At 33.2% G+C, this 22,956-nt stretch overlaps 1 protein-coding gene and 1 pseudogene across 3 annotated transcripts in view; one reads left to right on the top strand and one right to left on the bottom strand.

Moving 5' to 3' along the window:
- The window catches only part of RIF1 (replication timing regulatory factor 1), a 54,686-nt gene that overhangs the window by 1,902 nt on the left and 29,828 nt on the right, over nucleotides 1-22,956 (top strand). For 2 of the 3 annotated variants that reach the window (XM_011359415.2, XM_011359399.2), the window contains exons 4-20: nucleotides 2,279-2,375; nucleotides 3,419-3,546; nucleotides 3,638-3,732; nucleotides 4,799-4,988; nucleotides 6,522-6,614; nucleotides 10,790-10,928; nucleotides 13,193-13,344; nucleotides 14,693-14,810; nucleotides 15,457-15,630; nucleotides 15,786-15,896; nucleotides 16,560-16,622; nucleotides 16,848-16,948; nucleotides 18,470-18,556; nucleotides 19,172-19,242; nucleotides 19,470-19,650; nucleotides 21,009-21,116; nucleotides 21,460-21,609. In XM_011359415.2, coding sequence (XP_011357717.1) covers nucleotides 2,279-2,375; nucleotides 3,419-3,546; nucleotides 3,638-3,732; nucleotides 4,799-4,988; nucleotides 6,522-6,614; nucleotides 10,790-10,928; nucleotides 13,193-13,344; nucleotides 14,693-14,810; nucleotides 15,457-15,630; nucleotides 15,786-15,896; nucleotides 16,560-16,622; nucleotides 16,848-16,948; nucleotides 18,470-18,556; nucleotides 19,172-19,242; nucleotides 19,470-19,650; nucleotides 21,009-21,116; nucleotides 21,460-21,609 — 2,058 coding nt within the window. The remainder of the gene's footprint in view (nucleotides 1-2,278; nucleotides 2,376-3,418; nucleotides 3,547-3,637; nucleotides 3,733-4,798; nucleotides 4,989-6,521; nucleotides 6,615-10,789; nucleotides 10,929-13,192; nucleotides 13,345-14,692; nucleotides 14,811-15,456; nucleotides 15,631-15,785; nucleotides 15,897-16,559; nucleotides 16,623-16,847; nucleotides 16,949-18,469; nucleotides 18,557-19,171; nucleotides 19,243-19,469; nucleotides 19,651-21,008; nucleotides 21,117-21,459; nucleotides 21,610-22,956) is intronic. The other variant, XM_011359406.2, reaches the window with a different exon arrangement.
- On the bottom strand, nucleotides 4,047-4,165 carry LOC111739410 (annotated as a pseudogene).

The following is a 22,956-nucleotide window of genomic DNA, read 5'->3' as shown; positions in this document are numbered from 1 at the left end:
TTAAGATTATCTTTATTACTCGTTTATAGGAAGGTCGTATAGTTTAACCTCAAATTGAGGACTTATATTCTTGTCCTCACTTGAGTACACTGTGGCTTTGACCTTCCTTAATACTTAACTTTTAGTTTTCTTTTTAGAAAGAAGAGGTTGAACTCCATCTCCAAAGTCCTTTTGAGTTCTTATTTTTATGACCTGTTTTTATGCGTTTAAGCAAAAGTAATCTATCAAGGTACTCACTGTCCATTTTAGTATGATTTCTGGCTAAAGGTTGAGCCATTTGATGTACTCTCTACTCTTTGAGTAATCCAACAGTATAGTCATGCTCTGCATAACAATATGTTTGTTGGTCAACAACTTGGACCAACAGAATATGCAAAAGTCCACTAAGATTATAATGGAGCTGAAAAATTACTATTGCCTAGTAACATCATAGCCATCATAACATTATAGCTCAGTTTGTTACTCTCGTGTTTGTGGTGAGGCTGGTGTAAACAAGCCTGCTGTGCTGCTAGTTGTGTAAAATTGTAGCAGCATTTACAGTTATATACAGTACATTAATATTTGATAATGATAAGGGACTATTATTGTGTATTTACTATACTATACTTTTAGGGTGTACTCTTCCTAGTTCTTAAAAGGTTTGCTTTAAAACAGTATGTCATGTTATGCCAGCATCTTGCCCTTAACCAAGTCTCTTGATTACATCATTTCCTCTTGTGCTTTAATCTCATGTTTCATACAGTAACATGCCGGAGTTTGTAGCCTAGGAGCAGTAAGCTATACTATATAGTCTAGGTGTGTAGTAGGCTATACCATCTAGTTTTGTGTAAATATACCCTATAAAGTTCGCACAGTGATGAAATTGTCTAATGATTCATTTCTCAGAACACATCCTGCTGTTCAGTGTATTTTTATATTTGATGTGCTGAAGACATGCATCTTCATATATTTGGTACTGGCATATAGAATCAGGAACTCAATTGCATGCATTTTGAGTAAAGTTGCAGTTTGTAAATAAGAGTTTGTAGCTAAAATGCCTGAATAATTACACTTGGCACTTGGACAACACGGGAGGCATTTACCCCCTCCTCACCTCTGCAGTCAAAAATCCACGTATAACTTTTGACTCCCCCACTATTTAGAAGCATCTAGGTGGGCACTGATAGGACAGTCAACAGAAGCTTTCTGTGTGAATTATTAAGCACTGAAAGAATACGTGAATTTTCTTCAGAACTAGCTGAAATAAAATGTTTCTGTGTTACTGTTTAGAATTCTCTTAGTATTGTTTCTGTGAACCCAAAACATTTTTGAAGATGACATCACTGTTAAGGAACACTTTCAGGTAATATATATTTAATAAAAGTTGATCACAGATGCATGCTAGATGCTATCCAGGTGATATAGTCTTAAGTGTTTAAGACCGTGGTTGTCTGAACCAATTGCCTTAATATCCCTTATACCCCAGAGTTTGGTTTTACGTTTTGTTTGACTCACTATGAAAGGGACGTCCCAGGGAAGTGCCTGCTCATATAATTTGGCTACTAACGGTTATTCTTCCTGCTCAAGAGTAACAAATAGTCAAGGACTTTTTGGATATTTAATACAGAGAAATGGGATTTGAACATAAATCACTTCGGAATAGGAAATGGTGCCAGGAAAGACACAAGATTACAAGTTATATAGGATTGGGGGATATAGCAGGACTGCCTTTGACAGGTTTGAGATTTTATAGCTTTTGCATACATAATGAGTTGGGCTTTGAATTTCAGATGGACATGAATTCAAATTCTCTTATCTGTGAAGTAGGAATTTTTTTAAAGATTGGAATAATGCTTAAAGCTCCTAGCACGTTACTCAGTAATACATTCCGACCCTTTCCCTCTCTATCATAGAGGTGTCATTCTACTCTAAAGCTAGAATGTCAGCTTTTGTGTTTGAGTGTTTTGCTTACTCTTTGTGGAAGGTCTTTGCTCCTGTTACTTATTTCCTGTTTAGTGTCTTCAGCATCTTCCACTTGGCTTCTTTTTCTTCACTTTCAGATGTGTGATGTTCTTTATCTTTTAAGAAAAATGTTTTATATTTAGTTAAACTATCTAGTTTTTTCCTTTCTTTGCCAAGCTGTATATTGGTTTCCTGATTTTACTACTGTTTCGTCTACTTTTTAAGATTGATTGAATTAAAATGAGATATTGGCTTTAATCAAATTTTGCTCTAAAAATTGATTCACAGTTGTACTCATCTGTAACATGCTTTTTTTTTCTTTTCTTTTTTTTGATAGACTCATATTTCCAGTCAAAACTCAGAGCTCAGTTGTGCTGCTCTACAGGCCTTGGGGTTTTGCTTATATAATCCTAAAATTACCTCAGGATTATCAGGTAAACTTACTATGACTTAATGTTTTTAAGAGTTTCTAAGTATAAATTTTTGATATTGTAAAAAGTACTGTTACTTCTATTAGATACGTAATTTACAGTTTAGGATTTAGTTTTAAGAAATGTTTAGATTGTCATTGGAAAATTTCTTTTTTTCCGACATAGCTCTCTCTATGAACGTATTTAAAAATAATTGCTATGAACTGAATTTTGTCCTTTGTAAAACACATCTGCTTTGGAAGATAATGTAGATGGTCATTTACTTCAGGGATCCTCAACCCCCGAGCCGCAGACTGGATACCAGTCTGTGGCCTGTTAGGAACCAAGCTGCATAGCAGGAGGTGAGCAGTGGGCAAGCATAGCTTCATCTGTTTTTGCAGCCGCTCCCCAGTGCTAGCTAGCATCACTGCCTCAGCTCCACCTCAGATCATCAGGCATTAGATTCTCAAAGGAGCACTGGTCCCTGGTGCCAAAAAGGTTGGGGACCGCTGATTTACTTTATATAAGCCTGTGCACTAAGGAGTATGCTGAATAGGAAAGTTCTTTTACATAGTGGTAAGTGGGATAATTTGGAACTAAAAGTGGTAATGAAAGCACAGGACCTGATACTTTCTAAGTTTTCAACTAATCTTAATTGTTGCTCTGTAAAGGAAACCTAGGAGGTGATATTTAGAGGGGAAATCAAGAATAGAGAATAAAGATGTCAGCAAGTTGTCACCAGATTTTTTTTCTGAGATAGTTCATTTTGGAGCAGAGGTGTAGTTCATAATATCTTGCCAAAAATTGTGTATGTTCAAAGCTAATGAGACCTATAAAATTATTTCAGCTGTACCAAATATCTGATTTGGAGTCTGTTATCTGTTTTCTCTGAATATACCTTTCCATCTTAGATATTTTCACGTTTTGGTGAGAAGTTTGATATCAGCATTGGGTTTCTGGTCCTCTCTAGATATGCATTTAATTTCTTGACAAAGAATATGGTATTTTTCTCTTTGAGATTTTAAAGGATGTAAACTCTTGCATAATTAAAGCTGCTTGTTTTTCAGAGACAAGTATTAAAGAACTACTTTCAAAATTGAATGATGTTGCTAAGAGTTCAGACAAAAATGTACGTACTAGGGCACTTTGGGTGATATCCAAACAGACATTTTCCACTGAAGTTGTTGGCAAAGTAGTAAGTACAGTTTTTACATATGTCTTTTAACTACATGCCATTTAAAAAATTCATCTTACTTGATTTGTATTTATTTGGTTTTGTCTTTTAGGTACCCAGTATAATTGATTTGTTAGAAATAGTACTTAATAAAGGGGAGGTGCATTCTGCTGTTGTTGATTATGAAGCATTAAATGTCATCATAAGGTATGAATTTGGACGTTGTACAAATTGGAAGAATAGTTTCAGTAAATTTAGAACTTACTTCAAGGAGTAGACTTTTGGGACTTGAATTTGAGTTAGACAGTAAAAGAAAAATATATCCTAGAGTAAAAGTCTTGAGAAAAAAGGTAACAGGAAGAAGAAAGATGTGCATAAGTTAGTAGGTTTCTTTTCTTATTTTTACTGAGAGGGTTTTTTTGTTTGTTTGTTTGTTTTAAATATATAAGGCAAAGCAACCCTTGGTCGATTGACCTCACAGATTGCAAAGACCTTATCAGCTTACAATCCCTTATTTCTTTCGCCTACAGCACCTGGTCTTCCTAGGTGGTTTTCCGTCCAACTAGTAACCAGGCCCAACCCTCCTTAGCTTCCGAGATCAGATGGGATCAGGCTTGTTCAGGGTAGCATGGCTGTAGACTGAGATAGTTTTAAAGTCTTGGTTAGGCTGCTTCTGCTAACAGTTTCAGTTTTAAAGATTATTTCTGTTAAGGCTTTTGCAAGCGTGTAAAAAATAATGTAGACACCCAAGTGAGTTGAAAGGGATATTTAGGTAGTCATTAACAGTGCCTAGCAGCAGATGGGAGAATGAGAACATCCCCTACCTTTTTCCTACCTATCCTTGCTTTGTAATGGAGATGCTAATAGCACAAACTTTTGATATGATTTTTCTTACCTCTGTTTTACACTTTTCTTCAGTAGCTGAGCTGTTTGCTCTAACTATTTGGTGTTCTGATGCCCTGATTGATGTTCACATCATGTCACAATTCTCTGCCTGTCCTCTCCTATAAGAACATTGAATTTAATTATGTAAAATTACTATTTTAACAACTTTAATATGAAGGCAAAATGTTATTTTAAAAGTTTATAAAAATGTAGAAATCTAAAAATTAGCAAGTAAAAATTCTTTTTTATTGCACGTATACATATATGTATATATTCTTAAACAAATGGACCATACTATCCATATTCCTGTGTGCTGTTTATTTTCCTGGTAGTTCAGATGAAAAAGGTGAGGTCAAGCTAATTTTATTCATTGATTTCTCTATTATAGGCTAATTGAACAAGCCCCAATTCAAATGGGAGAAGAGTCAATTAGATGGGCAAAACTAGTCATACCGTTAGTGGTTCATTCAGCCCAAAAGGTACATTTGCGGGGAGCAACTGCTCTAGAGATGGGAATGCCATTGTTGCTTCAGAAACAACAAGAAATAGCATCTATCACGGAGCAGCTAATGACTACTGTGAGTATTACTTTATGTGAAGATTTGTGGATACTTAAGGTTCTGCACCAAGCTTAGGGCTCATATTTGTACAATTGTACTATGATCTACGAAATTCCTCTTTGAACAAAGAATTGCTTAAGTTAGTGTAGGCATACTGTTCCTATAGTATAGTAAAGAGGAAAATTGTTTATTTTGTGTTACTATGATCCAGGCATTTTACCTCATCCTTAGTGAATGGTGATTGAAAGAGATTGCATTATTGAAAAAGGGAGAACATTAATTCAATGCTATTTGGATGGTTGTAACATAATCTCAATACATATAAATTTAATGTACATAAGTACACTTAGTATGTATAATTCCTAATGTTATTACTTGCACCAGGCTTTAGGTTTTTTAACCGCTGTTCTTGTAACATTTGTGATATTTATTGAGCACGTATTATATGCTGGGTATTGTTTCAAGTACTGTGAATATACCAGAGAACAAAAGGAACATGTGGAGTTTATTTTCTAGTGAGAGAAAAGAAATACACAGTATGTAAGTGAGGAGCACTCTGGAGAATAGCAGGGACTGGATGAAGTGTGTCCTTAGGAAGAGTGAGGTAGTGGTCAGGGAAGAAAAACAAATAGACTCGAACAGTGATTTAAAGGTGATACAGGAATTAGCTCTATGGGGGAACCATGAGAGTAAAAGGCCCTGCTCTGATGGTTGTGTTCAGCAAATACTGGACAGTGTGATAGAGTTAATGAGGGTGAGGAGTAGGAGATGATTTCAGAGAAACAGGGCCAAATCACATAGGACCCTGGGGGTCATTGTAAGGCATTTGCTGCGTTTCACTCTGGATTATATTGACGACCATTCTTGAAGGTGTTGAGTCTAGGAATGCTACATGTACTGACATAAATTTTAAAGGAATCTCTCTCTCACTGTGTTGAGAAAAGACTAGAGGGGATTGTGTACGAGCAGGGAAACTAGTTATGAGATACTGCAGTGAAGGAGTCTTTCAGATTCTAAAACCTGGGGTTTTGTTTGTTCATTTTTAAAACTACTTCATGGTAATGTTTGGAGTCTAATAAAGTATCTCCCTTGTCTTCATGAGATTTTAAATTCTGATAAGTTTATTACTTTTTTAAGATCATATATAAAATTTCTTATAAATTTGAATTAAAATTTCCCAGATATCTATTATCTATGAAGCTATCGATGTATTTTTAAAGTTACTAGAGTGAGAAGTTGAAACATTATTATTTGAATTACAATTAATGATATGCATTCTGAAGTTTATAGGGGAAAGTATTGATAGAAAAATTAAGCTAGATTGATGGATGGAAGAATGGCCAGATATGTGATAAACAAGCGTAGTAAAATGTTAATTAATAGTATTTATATTTGGACATTATTAAATTCTTAGCTTTGTTATATGCATGAAAGTTTTCCTAATAGAGCATTGAGTAAAGTTACTGGCTGAGATAATCAGCCGATTTGATACTGCAGATTCTTTTTCTATCCACAAGTCCTTTTGGTAAATATTTTTGCTTTTGTTTGCAGAAATTACTTTCAGAACTCCAAAAGCTATTTATGAACAAAAATGAGACTTATGTTTTAAAATTATGGCCTTTGTTTGTCAAACTTCTTGGGAAGGTAAGTCCACAGTTAACAGATCCCAGTTTTACTTACTAGACCCCCCTTCATTTCTTAACTTTACATAGTAGAACCTCATTATTCGTCATACCACATATGCAGATTCATCTGCTCACTAAAATTTATTGATAAACCTAACAACAGTACTTGTGCAGTATAATTTCCTGAAGTTATTACCAGTGTGTTTAGTAGTCATGTAGTAGTCATGGCAAAAAAAATTAAGTTCCACAGTGCATATGTTCCCAGCTGACATTGGCTAGGTTATGCTCTGCCCTTTTGTTTTTAATTTCAATGTTCCTTAAACAATTTCATGATCCATTTAGTGCCAATATTTTTCATATTTTGAGCTTTTTCTTGGTGATTGCAATTTTAATGGCCCCTTAACGAAATGCTCTCTGTTTCTGAAGTACAGGAAGACCGATGTGCCTTAAAGAGAAAACGTGGGTGTTAGATAAGCTTTATTTGTTCAGGCACGAGTTATAATGCTGTTGGCTGTGTCAATGAATCAATGATATAGTCATGCACCACATAACAGTTTTTGTCAACAATGGACCACATATATGATGGTGGTCCCATAAGATTAAAATGGAGCTGAAAAATTCTTATTGCTTAAGGACGTCATCCTGTGTGGTGATGCAGTTGCAAATAGACCTGCACTGCTAATCATATAAAAGTATATCATGTATAGTTATGTACGGCCCATAATTCTTGATAATAACAGTAAACTAATGTTACCGGTTTACGTATTTACTATACTATTATTATTTTTGAGTCTACTCTTCTACTTACTAAAAAAAGTTTGCTGTGAAACTGCCCTGTTACCCTGGCAGCAGCCTCACACATCATGGGCTTACCACATCTTAGTTGCATCATTTTGTTTTTGATTGAATTTCGTGTTTTGTTCAGTAACATGCTATACAGGTTTGTAGCCTGGGAACAATAGACTATACCATATAGTCTAGGTGTGTAGTAGGCTACACCATCTAGGTTTGTTCACACAACAAAATTGCCTGATAACATTTCTTAGAACGTATCCCTGTTGTTAAGCAGTGCCTGGCTTTATAAGGTATCTTTAAATAGAAATAAACATAATACAAAGTTGTGTATCGATTGATTGACAGAAATGTGACCAGAGGCTTGCAGTAACTTAACCCTGTGTTTTTCCTAGGAGTAGTGGCTCAGTATTCATTAATACAGTGTTTGAGGTATCTTTAGAGTGTAACTATGGTGAATATTGAGAATTGATTGTATGTTTTATGTTTAAGCCAGGTTTTATTGTGGGGTGGTGGGGGGAGTGTTTCTCTTTACTGTGTACAGCCATCCTAAGTGTATAGTTCAGTGGCATTAAATACATTTACAAATGTAAACATCATTATACCCAAAACTTTTTCATTATATCCAACAAAGATTCTATACATGTTAAGCAGTAACTCCCTCTGCTCCCTTCCTTCCAGCCCCTGGTAACTTCTAGTCTACTTTCTGTCTGTATGGATTTGCTAATTCTAGGTACTCCCATATAAGTGCAGTTCTACATTATTTGCCCTTCTGTGAATTATTTCACTAAGCATAATTTTTCAGGATCTAGCCGTGTTGTAGCAGATATTAAAATTTCATTCCTCTTTGTGATTGAATAATTATTTTGTGTGTATATACCTCACTTTGTTTATCCATTTATTTGTTGATGGATATTTGGCTCATCTTCACCTTTTGATTATTATGAATAATGCTGCTATGAACATTGGTGTGCAAATATCTGTTGGATTCTTTTTTCAGTTCTTTTGCATATATACATAAGAATGGAATTGTTGGTTCATATAGAGTTCCATGTTTGGTTTATTGAGAAACCTTCAAACTCCACAGCAGCTGCACCATTTACAGTCTTGTCAGTAATGCACGAGGATTCAAATTTATCCACATCCTTGTCAAAACTTATTAGTTTCCCGTTTTTTGATAATAGCCATTCCAGAAAAAATTTTTTTTTTTAAATTGGGCCTTTTTAGTGTTGTTTTACAATATGATAAATAGTTCTCTTGATGATTGTGGAAATGTAAGACTATTGGGTAGTACTCAGAAACACAGTAATGGTGGTTTTCCTGATTGGTTTATAGTCTTCAATAATTGTAAGGAGTTAATCGTGTGATATGCATCCGACATTTTCAGGATCGTTAGTAACTTGGGCATTTTCCCCCCAGATAACATTGTAGCCTCCTGTCGTGAGACCCAGCTTACTCAACGTTCACCTTAGTGACAGTACCTTTGGTAGTAATACTCAAAGTTGCATGAAGCAGGGATGAGGGATTTTTGTTTACACCATATATTGCCAGGAAAAAGATTACTTGAAACATAAGTCCATTGATTGGCCTAAGGAATCTTCCATAGTTTGATAGTTTTCACATAAAGCCATTTCCAACAGCAAAATTTAGTAACCAACTTCTTTTATGCATTCTTTTTTCTCTTTACTGTTCAAATAACTTTTAATTTTTGTTTCTCCCTGGCTGTGAACCTTGGGCAGAGGATCTTTCCTCTTTTTTATTTTATTTGAAAATACTTTTGCTTGGAATTGTGCCCTCTGTATCTAGCAGAAGCGCAAGTACTGTTTTCTGTGGAGGCTTCAGCATTCTTTTGTTTGGTGTTTCTCTTTTCATTCATTTTGATATTTTTATTTTCTCAGCGTGCTGCTGTCTTTGGTAGAGCTTACCCTTGAAACTAGTCATGTCTGTCTTCTTTTAATATTTATGAGCCTCTCAGCTTTCCTTTTCTCATGATGATCCCAGTCATAATCCATAGCAATTGTGTTGGTTTAGTGGTATGGTGATAGCCACCCAGCTGTCGAGGGGTAAAGAAGCCCTAAATTTTTGAAATTCAGAGACCTAAGAGTTTACTATACACAACCCATGACAGGAAAGCCTTTATCATTTTTAAATTGTTTTTGGGTTTTGTTGAGTTGTAGATGTTCTTTATTCTAGATATTGATCACTTAGACATGATTTGCAAATATTTGTTCCTATTGTGTAGGTTGAGTTTGCTTTCTTCATACTGTCCTTTAATGCATAAAAGTTAATTTTTATGAAACAGCGAAAATAGATAATGGATAACTTCTTTTTGTTGCCTGTGCTTTTGGTGTCAGTTCCATGAAGCTATTGCCAAATCCAATGTCTTGAGTACTTTCTCCTGTTTTCATCTAGTTTTATAGTTCTAATTTGTAAATTTTGATCTTTCATCCATTTTAAGTTTACTTTTGTATGTAAGGCAAGGAAGGGCCTTGCTTCATTATTTTTGCATGTGGGCATTCAACTTTCCCAACACCATTTGTTAGACTTTTTCCTTATCGAATGGTCTTGGCACCTTTGTAAAACATCACTTGATAGTACATGCAACAATTTATTTTTGGGGCTTCTATGCTACGTTTTTCTTTATGCCACTATGATATATTTTAATATCAATAGTTTTGTAGTATGGAAGTCAAGGAAGTGTGAGTCCTGCAACTTTTTTTTTCTAGAAATGTTTTGGCTATTTGGGACTCTTTGCAATTTCATATTGAATTTGAGTATTGATTTTCTGTAAAAAAGACTGTTGGAATTTTGATAGAGATTGTGTTGAATCTGTAGCGTGCTTTGGGTAGTATTGACATTTTAATGATGTTATTTTTACCCATGAACATAGGATGGTTTTCCACTTATTTAGGGCTCTTTAAATTTCAGCTGTGCTTTATAGCTTTTAGTGTATAAGTTTCACCTTAGTTAGATTTTTTCCCAAGTAATTCTTTTAGGTGTTACTGTAAATGGAATTTGTTGCTGATGTGTAGAAACATAACTGATGCATGTTGATCTTGTACTCTGCAACGTTGTTAATTTTATTAGTTCTAGTAGTTTTCTTATGTATTCATTATGATTTTCTAAACCAGGGTTTTTGTTGTTTTTTATATTCCGTCAGATTCTATGTGGTTTGTAGCCATTTAGGATTGTTTTAGAAGTGTTCTGTCTTACCTGCTTATGGAGCTTCGTATTTTGTGATCTTGAATGTTTAATGTGCATATAGAACTCAGTACTTTTTAAAATTTAAATTCCTAAGACTTTATGTAGCTAAAACAATGAATTATACCAGTGAATGATGATAGTGCTATATATGTTGTTTCAGACGGGTACATAACTTTTTAATAATTTCTCTTTTTTTAGACCTTGCATCGAAGTGGGAGTTTCATTAATTCTTTATTACAGTTGGAAGAACTGGGATTTCGTAGCGGAGCACCCATAATTAAAAAAATAGCTTTTATTGCTTGGAAGAGTTTAATAGATAATTTTGCTTTAAATCCAGGTAAGTAATATTTTAGAATTTCAATTTTTTATGAATTAAGCTGATGAAGAAAAAACTTTTCAGATTTTTTTGGACTTTATATTGAAACAACCTGTTGTTGAATATCTTTATTTTAAAGGAGTATTTTTATAGCTAAAAATATAATTTAAAGACTAGACATTATGGAAAATCACAGATATAAAATTGGTCAGCAATTTTAAAAACAAAGTGACAAATACCATTTGTGGCTTGCTTAGTATATGCCAACACTTGATTATTTTACATATCTTTCATTTAATCATCACAGTAGACCTGAGATAGTGTTATTACTATTTTGGAGAGATTAATTATCAAAGGTCACATAGCCAGTAGATGATAGGAAACAATTGTGATTGCTGTGGAATAAAAATATCAGTGACTGATGAACTTTTTTCTTCCAGTACCTTTAGAACTATACCTTATAGTAGGTTAGCATTAGTATGTAGAAGTGATTCTTTTTTATTTACTTTAACCTTATTTTCTGATTATCCAGTGGTGGTGTTGGATATATATACAAGAAAGTGTACTTACCTCCTAAGTGGGTCAGTATTAGTAGTTACTTAACTGGGTAATTAATCTTAGGTACAGTTGATACTGTATATTTACCAGATTTGCTAAGTAACTGTGATTTCATCCTTTATTTTTTTCCCATGCCAAAGATCATTAGTAATCTCTTCCTCTTTTTAATGTGATTTGTAAGATGATTATTTGCATTAACTACATATAGTTAATTAGTGCCTGGCAATGCACATTTACCAATATTTTCAATAAATATTGGTAAATGTGCATTGCCAGGCACTAATTTTAATTGGAAATGTCACCTTTTTTTGTTGTGATTGCTTATGGACTATCAGTGAGAGGTAATGTTTGGAACTAATTCTGTTGGAATTATATGTGATTGAATATTGAAGCATAAAATATGAATGGCCTAAGAGAAGTTCAGAGCTCGAGAATCTATAACTGGTGTTATGGATCCATGAAATCATTGAGGAATCAGATACATGTCTTTCTGTTCTGCCCTCTTCAGTATGCCTTAGTTGCATACTACAGGAAAAGGAGGGAAGGGAAAAGAGCAGAAGTGAACATCTTCCCAGCTGAGCCAGCTATCTATAATGGGCATTTCAGAATTCGGCATACACTGGCACTTAAATTTTGCTGGGTAGAATGGCTAAAAGTGAGACTAGATAGTCAAAACTGGGCACCCATCACTATCCTGAGTGAAAGCAGGTCTTATAACTAAAAGAGAATGGATTATTGTATGACAATTGGCAATCTCTGCTGTAGGGATTTTATTGTGGAGCTCCTCTCAGAAGTAGGAATTAAAAAGGATTAGAGGATATGTCCCAACAGTGATCTGACTGTATTTTCTTACGGAAAGGTTAATTGAAAGCTAAGTCGCAGAATAATTGTAAGAAACCTTTATGAATAACATCTCACCAAGTACATGGCTTTACAGATGTTTCACAACCATTTCAGTCTTTTTGATAAGTTCCTTGAGTACACTCTTTTTTATATATCCCCAGTCACATATGTAGTACACACTTCTGATATAACTATTTTGTTTAAACAAAATAGATTTAATTTTTATGCTGGATTTTAGTAATATGATTATTAATGTAGAGTAGACCTGAATCTAGGTATTTAGGTTTCCAAAATCTAATTAATGACAACAATAGTTAAAATGCTTAATAAAATAAATTACTAGTAAAATTTTAAAATAATCTTCTTTTCAGAAAGTAAAAAAATATTTCTCTTTATTTTTTATCTATAAAATGGGGATAAGAGTATTAGAGTAGCTTGAACAGAGTTTCTCAACGTTTTGGCATCTTAGGCTAGAAATTGTTATGCAGGACTGTTCTGTGTGCTGGAGGCTGTTTAGCACCATCCCTGGATGGAACCCACTAGATGCCAGTAGCATTCTCCGTACCCTTGCCTCTCAATTTTAACAACCAGAAATGTTACAGACGTTGCCAAATGTCCCTTGATGGGAAAATCACCCCTGGCACACGGCATTTAATAATTTACTTACTTCTTTGTTGTCGTTGCCTTCTAAAGTGTTGTGGTCTAACTGTACTGGAGTTTGTCAGGTAAAAATTTTGGGTGAGACAAGAACAGCTGGTGATATAAGAAAAATTTTTTAAATTCTCTTGCCTGTGGCAAGGGAGATTATTGAATACTCATTCTTAAAATTTAATCTTTAGGTCTTAAATGTTTTTACCTGGGTGTTTATCTCATTTTCTTTTAAGAAATACTATGTAGTGCGAAAAGACTAAAATTGTTAATGCAGCCTTTGAGTTCCATCCACGTGAGAACAGAAGCTCTAGCGCTAACAAAACTAGAAGTCTGGTGGTATTTACTGATGAGACTTGGACCTCATCTTCCTGCTAATTTTGAACAGGTAACGTTGCAAGTGTTGATTATGATACCTTTTTTTTTTTAATGTGTTCTTAAATCTAATATTGCAGTGTTATTTCTGTTGTGTTGGCAGGCCACATATATAAAAGGTCTATTTCTCCTCTGACACAGAACTTGAGTTCTTTTCCTTAAAAGAATATTCTCCAGTTGTCTGAAACAACTAGAGAGCCTCTAAAGCCATTTCAGTCAGCACTCAGTATCTATTATGTTAGAGACATGAAAAGTTTCTAAAAAGGAATTTCATAGGGCTTAGAATATCAGAGTAGATTCAGCATTACTGAAATAGAAATTAGGTGCTACACTGGATAGATACAAAATTGGATTGCTATTTTTTGTTATCTCCTTTTTCTAGGCTATGTAGTTACATAGCGAGAGCCAATCATTTAAATCCCATCATAGCTTCTCAGTATTGTTACAAATTCCATTGGATTTTGATATCCATGCTGGCATTTAAGACATAAGGCTTAATTTTATCTGTACCTCCTTGTTTTTATAATTAATCCCATTCTTGGTTTCTGAGGGTTTTTTTTTTAATAGTTACGGAAAAAAGGACAGCTGATTAACTTTATGTTTTTCATTTCTTTATTGCTTATTTCGGATTTTGGATTACATTTTACTGTTGGATCTGTAGTCCTTCCAATCTATATAAACAACTATAAGCAATGAGTGTATTTTTGGAATTAGAAAGGGAGACTTTAAATATACTTGAATGATTTCAGCAAGCTTTAAAATTTTTTAAAAATATTTTAAGGCTTTTAAATTTGATAGAATATGAACAAATTGAAATTGGACATTGATGATAGTAATCCGTAATTGGGAATATAATTTTTCCAAATTCTACCATCATAAAGTCCTATTAGGCTAATCTTACCCAGTTGTCCTACACATTCATGGGCAAAATTTATTCATTGGCTAGATTTGCCTGGTATTGGAATGATCTTAGAAATTAGCTTGAAGTTGTCTTAGTTCATATTTTTTAGCGTGTGTTTTTAAAAGCTTAAAATATGTCTAACAATAGCATCAAAACAGGTAGATGTTATTTGCTAAAGTTATTTATAATTTTTGTATAAATTGTGTATAATTTTCCGTGTGGAATTTAGAACTAAAATTTATAGATAGTACACATTTAGGGCAAATACAGTTATAATAAAAATTTTCACCTTTCCAAATTTCAGTTTTTAGCCTGTGCATTGAAACAGCCAGTACAATTCAACATATTAAAAGAATTTCAATTGCTTTTCAAAGAAATTTAATTATTATGCAAGATTTTAAAAAACATGAACCTTATGCAGTTTACAGATATCTTTTTTTCTTTTATATTACCCCAATAGGTTTGTGTACCTCTAATTCAGAGCACAATAAGCATTGATTCTACTGCTTCACCTCAAGGCAGTTTATCTCGTGTACCTACTTCTCCAGCCTTAAATCCCATGACTCCTGTACACAAAGGTAAGAGGTAGACATACTTGTTTTTTATCTTTTCAAAAAATACTTTGAAGGTTTTGCTCAGTGTTATTCACATAATATGAAGCACTTCATAATTTTATCTTCTCTGTCACAGTCCATTATATATTCTTGATTGTTTTCTGTATGTGTTAATGTTCACTGCTGTAATTACATTGTTGTAGTTGGAAACATCAGCTTTCTTACAGTACATTATGTGAAGTGCATTACAGATAGATGTGTTTGTTTCAGAAGAACATTAGAGCCATTATTAAAAGCAACATCTTAACAGATGTAAGAAATGTGGCTTAGCACATATAACATTGAAAGAAAAGTATTTGCTTCTTTTTTTTTTTTTTTTTTTAGCTGTCTGAGCCAAATTTTTATATTTACGTTTCAGGAATGCCTTCGTGTTAATAATTCAGAGTATGGATTAGTGCCTGAGAATTATATTCATTTAAATGGTCTGTGAAACTGATCTTTCAGTTAAGATTATTTAATTGGAACTCTTGTGAGTTTTAAACAAAAACTTTGAACTTGCATTTGAGAAACACTAAGGGTGCATTTCATTGAAAAGAAGTAAAAAATATACATTCATTTGGATAGCTAATTTAAGCTTGCATGACTTATCTTTTTCGTTGTTATTTTAAAGGTGCTTCCCCATATGGAGCCTCTGTAACTACTCGGATGAACTTGAGTTCGAATTTTGGTGGAATGGCCACAATCCCCTCTATTCAACATTTAGGACTTGAAATGTTACTTCATTTTTTATTGGGTCCAGAAGTTGTGAGTTTTGCTAAGCAAAACAAACTCGTACTGAGCTTAGGTATTTAACTGTTTTAAAAATACATATTCTGTAATTATGTATGAAATAAATGTAAGTCTTTAATAGAAAACATGTCTAACCACCTTAAATTTTATATTGAGAAATTTATTTCATAAAGCTTTGGTTTTGCATAATTGTCTCTTTTCTTCTTTTAGAGCCACTTGAACATCCATTAATCAGCAGCTCTTCTTTTTTTTCCAAATATGCAAATACACTTATCGCCGCTGTTCACGATAGCTTTGTCGCAGTTGGAAAAGATACTTCTGGTAAATAAGAGGTTTTTTATTTGTTTTAAAAAGCAAATTAAATAGTAAATATTTATATAGTGCCATCTTTTGGCTAGATTGTGCTGCAAGAACTTAAGGTTATAGTCATTTAATCTTCACAATGACCTCTTGTGTTAGTCAGTTTTGCAGATGAGGAAATTCCTTTGTTCAGAGAAGTAAATAACTTGTGCAGAGTCACAGTAAGTGGTGGAACCATGTCATACCCGGGCTCTGTTGCGTCAGCATCTATACCTAGACTATGTTCTATAGCCTATCAAATGAGGAGAAAAAATTTCGTAAATAAAATGGTTTGCTATTTAACTGGCTGGGAAGTTTTTTTCTAGTGGTTTTCAGGTATCTTATCTTTGTTTTTCCTTGACTCAGATGTTAAATGTGTTCATAAACATAAGAAAAAAGAGAAAATAATTAACTGGTACATGACCCAGTGTTAATATGTTATAATCCTTTAAAAAAAAAAAACCAATTTTTTGCTCTGAGTAGTAATGAGATGTTGGTGTTTTATTAACTGATTATAAGGTTGAATATTATAGGGAGAATTATATTCTAAATGATTGCTTAATTTATTTCTTTAGTATGAGGATGAAAAGGGATGCATTTAGTCATATCTACTTCATTCCAAAGTACTTTTATTTTATTTGACAGATGCAGTTGTCAGTGCTATTTGGAAGGAGCTGATTAGCTTGGTGAAGTCAGTTGTTGAATCAGGTAAGCACTATAAGATTGATTAAATGATTTTATAGCACTCAGGGAATTGTTTCATAAATGACATTTTCAAAATCTTTTTAAAGTATAGCTTCCAGACTTATAAACAAAAGCACTGTTTTGATCTAGTAAAAAATTAATCTTTCATAGCTCTCTTATGTGTATTTTTCTACCCCTAAAAAATACTTACGTGTTTAGAACTATACTTCTCTTTTTGCTTGTTGGTAGGTAACAAAAAAGAGAAACCAGGTTCTGAAGTTTTAACCCTTTTATTAAAATCTCTGGAAACCATAGTAAAGTCCGAAGTATTTCCTATATCGAAAACACTGGTAAGTATAGTACTTACATGCTAGAATTTAAAAATGACACTTTGAAATTGAATTTTATGTTGAAGATATTTGCACAGATCAGGATTTGAGGAAACACTTTAATATTTATTAGCAGTTTGGTCCTGTAATAAATGTTATTTATTGAGTTTAGAGTCATTTGAAACTTTATAAAGTAAATGGCTGTTAATGGCAACTATAAAAATCAATGTAATAAGAAAAAGGATAAGTAACAGAAAATGGAGTGAAGGACATGAAACTTGAACTGAAGAATCTCAGATGAATATTTTATGACAAAATTGCTGAGCTTCAATAATTGTAACTTTTGTACTTTTTCAAAAATATCTGGTAATTTTTGGAGCTCTTGCATTTTAAATGAACTCTTTAACCAACCTAATAACTTTGGTATTATACTTTTTTCTTTTACCCTACATAATAGAGAAGGAAACCGCTAATTAGCTATGGTTTTTATAATATTGAAATCTCCCCAAATAAGCTGCAAATGGAGGAAACTATACATAAGTTTTGAGTCTATTTTCTTTATGCACTGTGACATTATCTACTATAGCAGTAGAGCATAGTGGTTAATATCAAGGGCTCTGTAGTGGACTAGGTTGAATTTCAGCCTAATTATTAGCTGAATGAAGTTGGCCAATGTATCTACTCTCTTGTCTCTTTGTAAAGAGAGAATGTAGTGTTCATAACTAAATGGATTGATACATGCAGAGCACTATGGGCCAGGAACAATATAAATGAATTAACAAATGCTGTTTATTTAATGTCTGATTCAAATGAGTATATGCGAAAGCATATTTTCACTAACATTGTTTTTCATCATGTTATGTCACTTTAGTTATATAGTTTGGGTTAATATCAGTATAGTAATATTTTTGGATAGCATTTTGGTAGGCTCTGTCACATTTGAGAGGCATGTTTCAGACCTTGCTTCTAGTTAGCATTCTTGAAAAATATTTGCTTCTGGCACTAGTTGAATACACAATTCACTGAAGAATTTCTTTGTATAGTATAAAAAGAAATCGTTTTAAGGTCCATTAATATAAAAGTGTTTGCATAAACTATGCACATATATTTAGCAGTTAAGAATGAATCGACATATATTGATTTCTGAAAAGTCCATAACAGTGAGATGAAGGTCAGTTCCATGGTATCTTACACTATAATATCACTAATGGTATAAAAGAATATGACAGCCTGCCCAAGAAGTTGTTTCTCTTATATCAACATTTAGATGGTCTAGAAAAATAAACTCAAAACTGATCGTATTGATTATCTCAGGAAATAAAGGACTTTATGATTTTATTTTTTATATTTTTGTATTTGAACTTTTTAAACTAATGCAAATGTATTCATGTAAATATATAAATATTACCTGAAGTTCTTAAACTAATGAGAATGTATTTCATGAATATTATAATAAATTGTTAAAAGTAGTTAGTACTACTAGATTTTTACTAAATACTGTTTTTATGGCTTGCTTACTGTAAAACCTTTCATCTTTCTTAGGTCCTCATGGAAATTACAATTAAAGGACTTCCTCAGAAAGTATTAGGTTCACCAGCATATCAGGTTGCTAATATGGATATTCTTAATGCAAGTATCTTAAATGTAATCATGTGATTAAATTAGCCACCAAAAAAAGTTCCATTATTTCATTTTCTTAAATTAGTGAGATTTAGATTATAAAATTTCAAGAGACTTGGTTTTGGATATGCTGAATATGTTAAAGGAAAAAAAATCGATAGATGAAGTAATAGATTAATGTAAAGAATTTAAAACGGCACTATTAATGCAACCGTTTTGTGAGATTAAAAACGTTTCAGAAGAAAAGTTCTGTGTGCTTGTACATAATGATAGTGCTGGTTACTGTCATAAATTTTGGAAGTCTAATATTGGCTTAATTGTAGTGAAATGTACTTAATATCTGCAGAATGTAGGTGTTTTTGGTCTGGCAAGTTTTAAGATTCTTTTTACATCTGGAATTTCATCATTCAGTATAGATGGAACAGCTATGAATAAAATATCGAGAGCTTGATTTTTATGTGTAGTTTATATATTTGCTATCATTTTTGTCATATCCTAATGTCGAAAGTTAAATTTCTCAAGCCTAAAAGTTTAATGTATCACATAGTTGATTGTAGAAAGCAAGTATAAAAAGATTGTACTCTTTGTAACCAGAAGATTGACAGCAATCTCATCTTTCTTCAGGGAACTCCTGCTTTGTTCTTAATTCAGTTAATTTTCAACAATCTCTTGGAATATGGTGTAGAAGATGAAAGGTAACTTAAACAAAATATGCTTTATCTTGGAAAGGTGGTTATGTGATGAATGAGATTCTTTTGAGTTAATATATACTATATCAAATATTTTAAATTAAAAAAAAACAAGACATGGAATTCATTTCTTGTTTTCTTGTCAGTTATTTTTAGAATTTTGCATTATAGTGTAATTAATGTATTTTGGCAAAAAGTACAGGTTAATGCATGGTTCAAAATTTTTTCTTCAGGTTTCTTCTTAATCTGGAAACACTTGTAGGTTGTGTTCTTTCTGGTCCAACTTCACCACTAGCTTTCAGTGACTCTGTTTTAAATGTTATTAATCAAAATGCAAAGCAGTTGGAAAACAAGGAGCATCTCTGGAGAATGTGGAGTATTATAGTCACCCCATTAACTGAATTGATTAATCAGGTATGATATATAAGTCTGCTAAATATTTATATTTCTCTCAAAATTTAAGGAATTTCTTTTCTTATTAGAGTATATGGGGGAATGAGTTGAAGCTTGAATTTGAATAGAAGCTATTAAAAAATTGTTTCCTGTGGGATTGGTTAATTTTCTACTCTTAGGTGTTTCTTTTCATTGTATTTCTGCCTTATTGTTGAAGAAAGTATAACTTAAGGAAGACTAATCAGGTCTGTTTTCTCTAATAGAGGTTATAAAGTCGGTTACAAAGACGTTACAAATTCTTATATGTATATATCTTTGGTTTCTTTCAGTATTTGTACTATGGGGAATAATAATGGTCATCTCAATCTAGACCGTATATTAGAATTCCGATGGTCAAGCCATGTTGGTGAAGCCATATAGTAGTCCCTAAATCAGTAATCTGTTGAGAGTTGATTAGCCCTTATGTTTAAATACTTAAAAACGTGGCAATATTGTCAGGTTATTGAACTCAATTTCTGTTACTATTAGTGGTTCGTCAACTGCTTTATCAATCTTTAAATGGAATTATTCTTTGGGAAATATTTCACTATAACTCTCAAATGAAGTAAAGACTCCAAGGAATTAAGTGGTAGTGCAGTAGCCCTTATTTTGGCTTCTCAGGCCAGCATACCATTAAACATATTCTTCTGGGAGAAAATAAGTTTACATTCCTAAATAATTTCCCACTGTTTGAAGGATAGCAAGGCCCTTTTTTATAAATCCTTGCTTGAATGCTACCTTCTCTGTAGGGTAAAAGATTTTGGAGTCACCTTTGGGATTCTTTTTTAGGGTTTAAAACAAAATGCATTGTATCCCAGAGTTGCCGTAACATTACCACAGACTGGTAGCTTAAAACAACAGAAATTTATTTTCTAGGCTCTGGAGGCTAGAAATTCAAAATCAAGGTGTTGGGAGGGTTTGCTTCTTCTGGATCTCTGAGGGAGAATCTGTTCCATGCTTCTCTCTTATCTCTAATGGTCACTAGCAATTTTTGATGTTCCTTGATTTGTACAGGCATTACTCCATTCTCAGCCTTCACCTTCACCTGGCATTCTTCTCTGTATTTTTTGTCTGTCCGAGTTCTCCTTTTCTTGCAAGGACACCAGCTGCTGGATTAGGGCCCACCTTAAGCCAGCATGACTTTTTTTTTTTTTTACTTCGTGATGTCAGCAGAGACAGACCCTGTTTCCAGATAAGGTCACATTCACAGCTATAGACTTTAGGAGTTCACCATCTCTTGAACATCTCAATATTGGGGGACACACTTCTTACTACACATAGTAAAATGTTACAATTTAGGACACTAGAATTTGTCTAATGTCTTATTTTTCTTGTTTCAGACCAATGAAGTGAATCAAGGTGATGCTTTAGAACATAATTTTAGTGCCATCTATGGTGCATTGACTTTACCAATAAACCATATTTTTCCATTACAAAAATTTCCAGTGGTAAGGCAATTTCAGATTTTTACTTAAGGGATTTACATTTTTCTGAAAACATTTCACTCTTCATAATGAACTCATACAGTAATTTTTCCTAAAATAAGACTTCCTTAAGACTTTTAATTAGCTTAGGATAAAGGAAGAGAGAAGTTCCTTTTGACCCTTAGTAATTGCTGGCATTGTGGTATTATTACAATCCTTTGATTAGAGCTCTGTTGGGGGGGGAGCAAACTTAATTACCCTAAGCTTTTCTGTGACACTTAAATGTTAGTGTTTTTAAAGATGAATTTTATTAGACATTTGACATGTGGATATACATTAAAATTTTTTTTTTTACTGTTACCGTTAGACCACCATGAAGACCTTACTTAGAACTTGGTCAGAATTATATAGAACATTTGCCCGCTGTGCTGCTTTGGTGGCAACTGCAGAAGAGAATTTGTGCTGTGAGGAGCTTTCTTCTAAGATAATGTCCAGTTTGGAAGATGAAGGCCTTTCAGTGAGTTTATCCTAATACTGACCTTTTTTGCAGGACCGTTAACAGTGATGTACTTTTACTTCTCTGTTGTGTACCTATCTACTTGTCCCTGTGCCATTCTAGATTATCAGTACAAGGACCTTGCTTTTTCATATCTGCTATAGCTTTAAAGTCAATCCTTTGGAAGTTTGCAGACTTATATTAGGTCCCTTTTCATTCTTTTCCCTTACTCAGAAAGGACAACTACTGTTAACAGTTTGGTATATATCATTTTAGGATAGAACTCTTTCTTTGTATTTACATATAATTTACATATTGATACTCACATATGTACGTGAATAAAGTGTTCTTCCCAATTGTATTTATTACTCTGAAGTATACTTTTTTTATCTGAAAAGATGGATTTCTAGCTCTTGGTAGATAGACACTCTACTCACCAGTGGAGGTATCTATCAAGAGCTAGAAATCCATCTTTTCAGATTTTTAAATGCATTTATAATCTCTTAAAAACATTGTCAAAATTCTGATTGTTGCATTTTGATATGATAGAATTTGTCAGTGACTTAAATGTAAATTTGATCTTGTCACTCTTAAAACACTTTTGTAGCTTTCTGTTGGATTTGGAGGAAAAATCTGAACTGCCTACAACTGCTCATGAGGTTTGTGCCTCTGAGAGATCTTGTTTAATTAGGCTCACTAATTTCTATCATAGTATTTCCTTTTTTGCATTTATTTTTAAATCATTTGTGTACTTAATTATGTTACTTCACCTACACTCCATAAGGTTAGGGACATTCTGTCTTTGTGATATGTGTTTCTGGCTTTTTACCTGGCACATAGATAGTGAATTCGTGGAATGCTTTTATAACTACTAGGGAGAAGGTTGACCTTCAGTTTTCACCTTTTAAATATTATCTTGCTTTATGCTTACATCTTTATTTTCTTCCGAAAGAAATTTGGAATCTGTAAAGTTTTATAAAATACCCTGACAGATTTTGCTTGGCATTGGCTGGTTGCATTGACTTCATAGATTAATTTGTAAAATAATTTATATCTTTATAATGTTGAATCTTTCCATCCAGGAATACATGCGTTCGTGTATTTAGTTCTTCTAAAGTTAACTAAAGTTAATCTAAGTAATTTGCTTGTGTTTTTTTGGTAGGTTTAAAGCTATTTTTCAGCTTAATTATAAATGGTACCCCCATCTCATTACCCCTCTCCCTCTACTTTTTTGCTGCTGGAGTAGGGTCATTTGTCCCATAACAATGTTTCAGTCAGCAATGGACCACATATACAACAGTGGTGTACCACATACCAAGTGTGTAATAGACTATACCATAAGGTTTGTGTAAAGTCAGTTGTGATGTT

The sequence above is a fragment of the Pteropus vampyrus genome, unplaced genomic scaffold (genome assembly GCF_000151845.1).
Source record: "Pteropus vampyrus isolate Shadow unplaced genomic scaffold, Pvam_2.0 Scaffold2, whole genome shotgun sequence".
NCBI classification, from domain to species: domain Eukaryota; kingdom Metazoa; phylum Chordata; class Mammalia; order Chiroptera; family Pteropodidae; genus Pteropus; species Pteropus vampyrus.
Note: the sequence above shows the minus strand (reverse complement) of the source record. Positions and strands in the feature narration are given on the sequence as shown.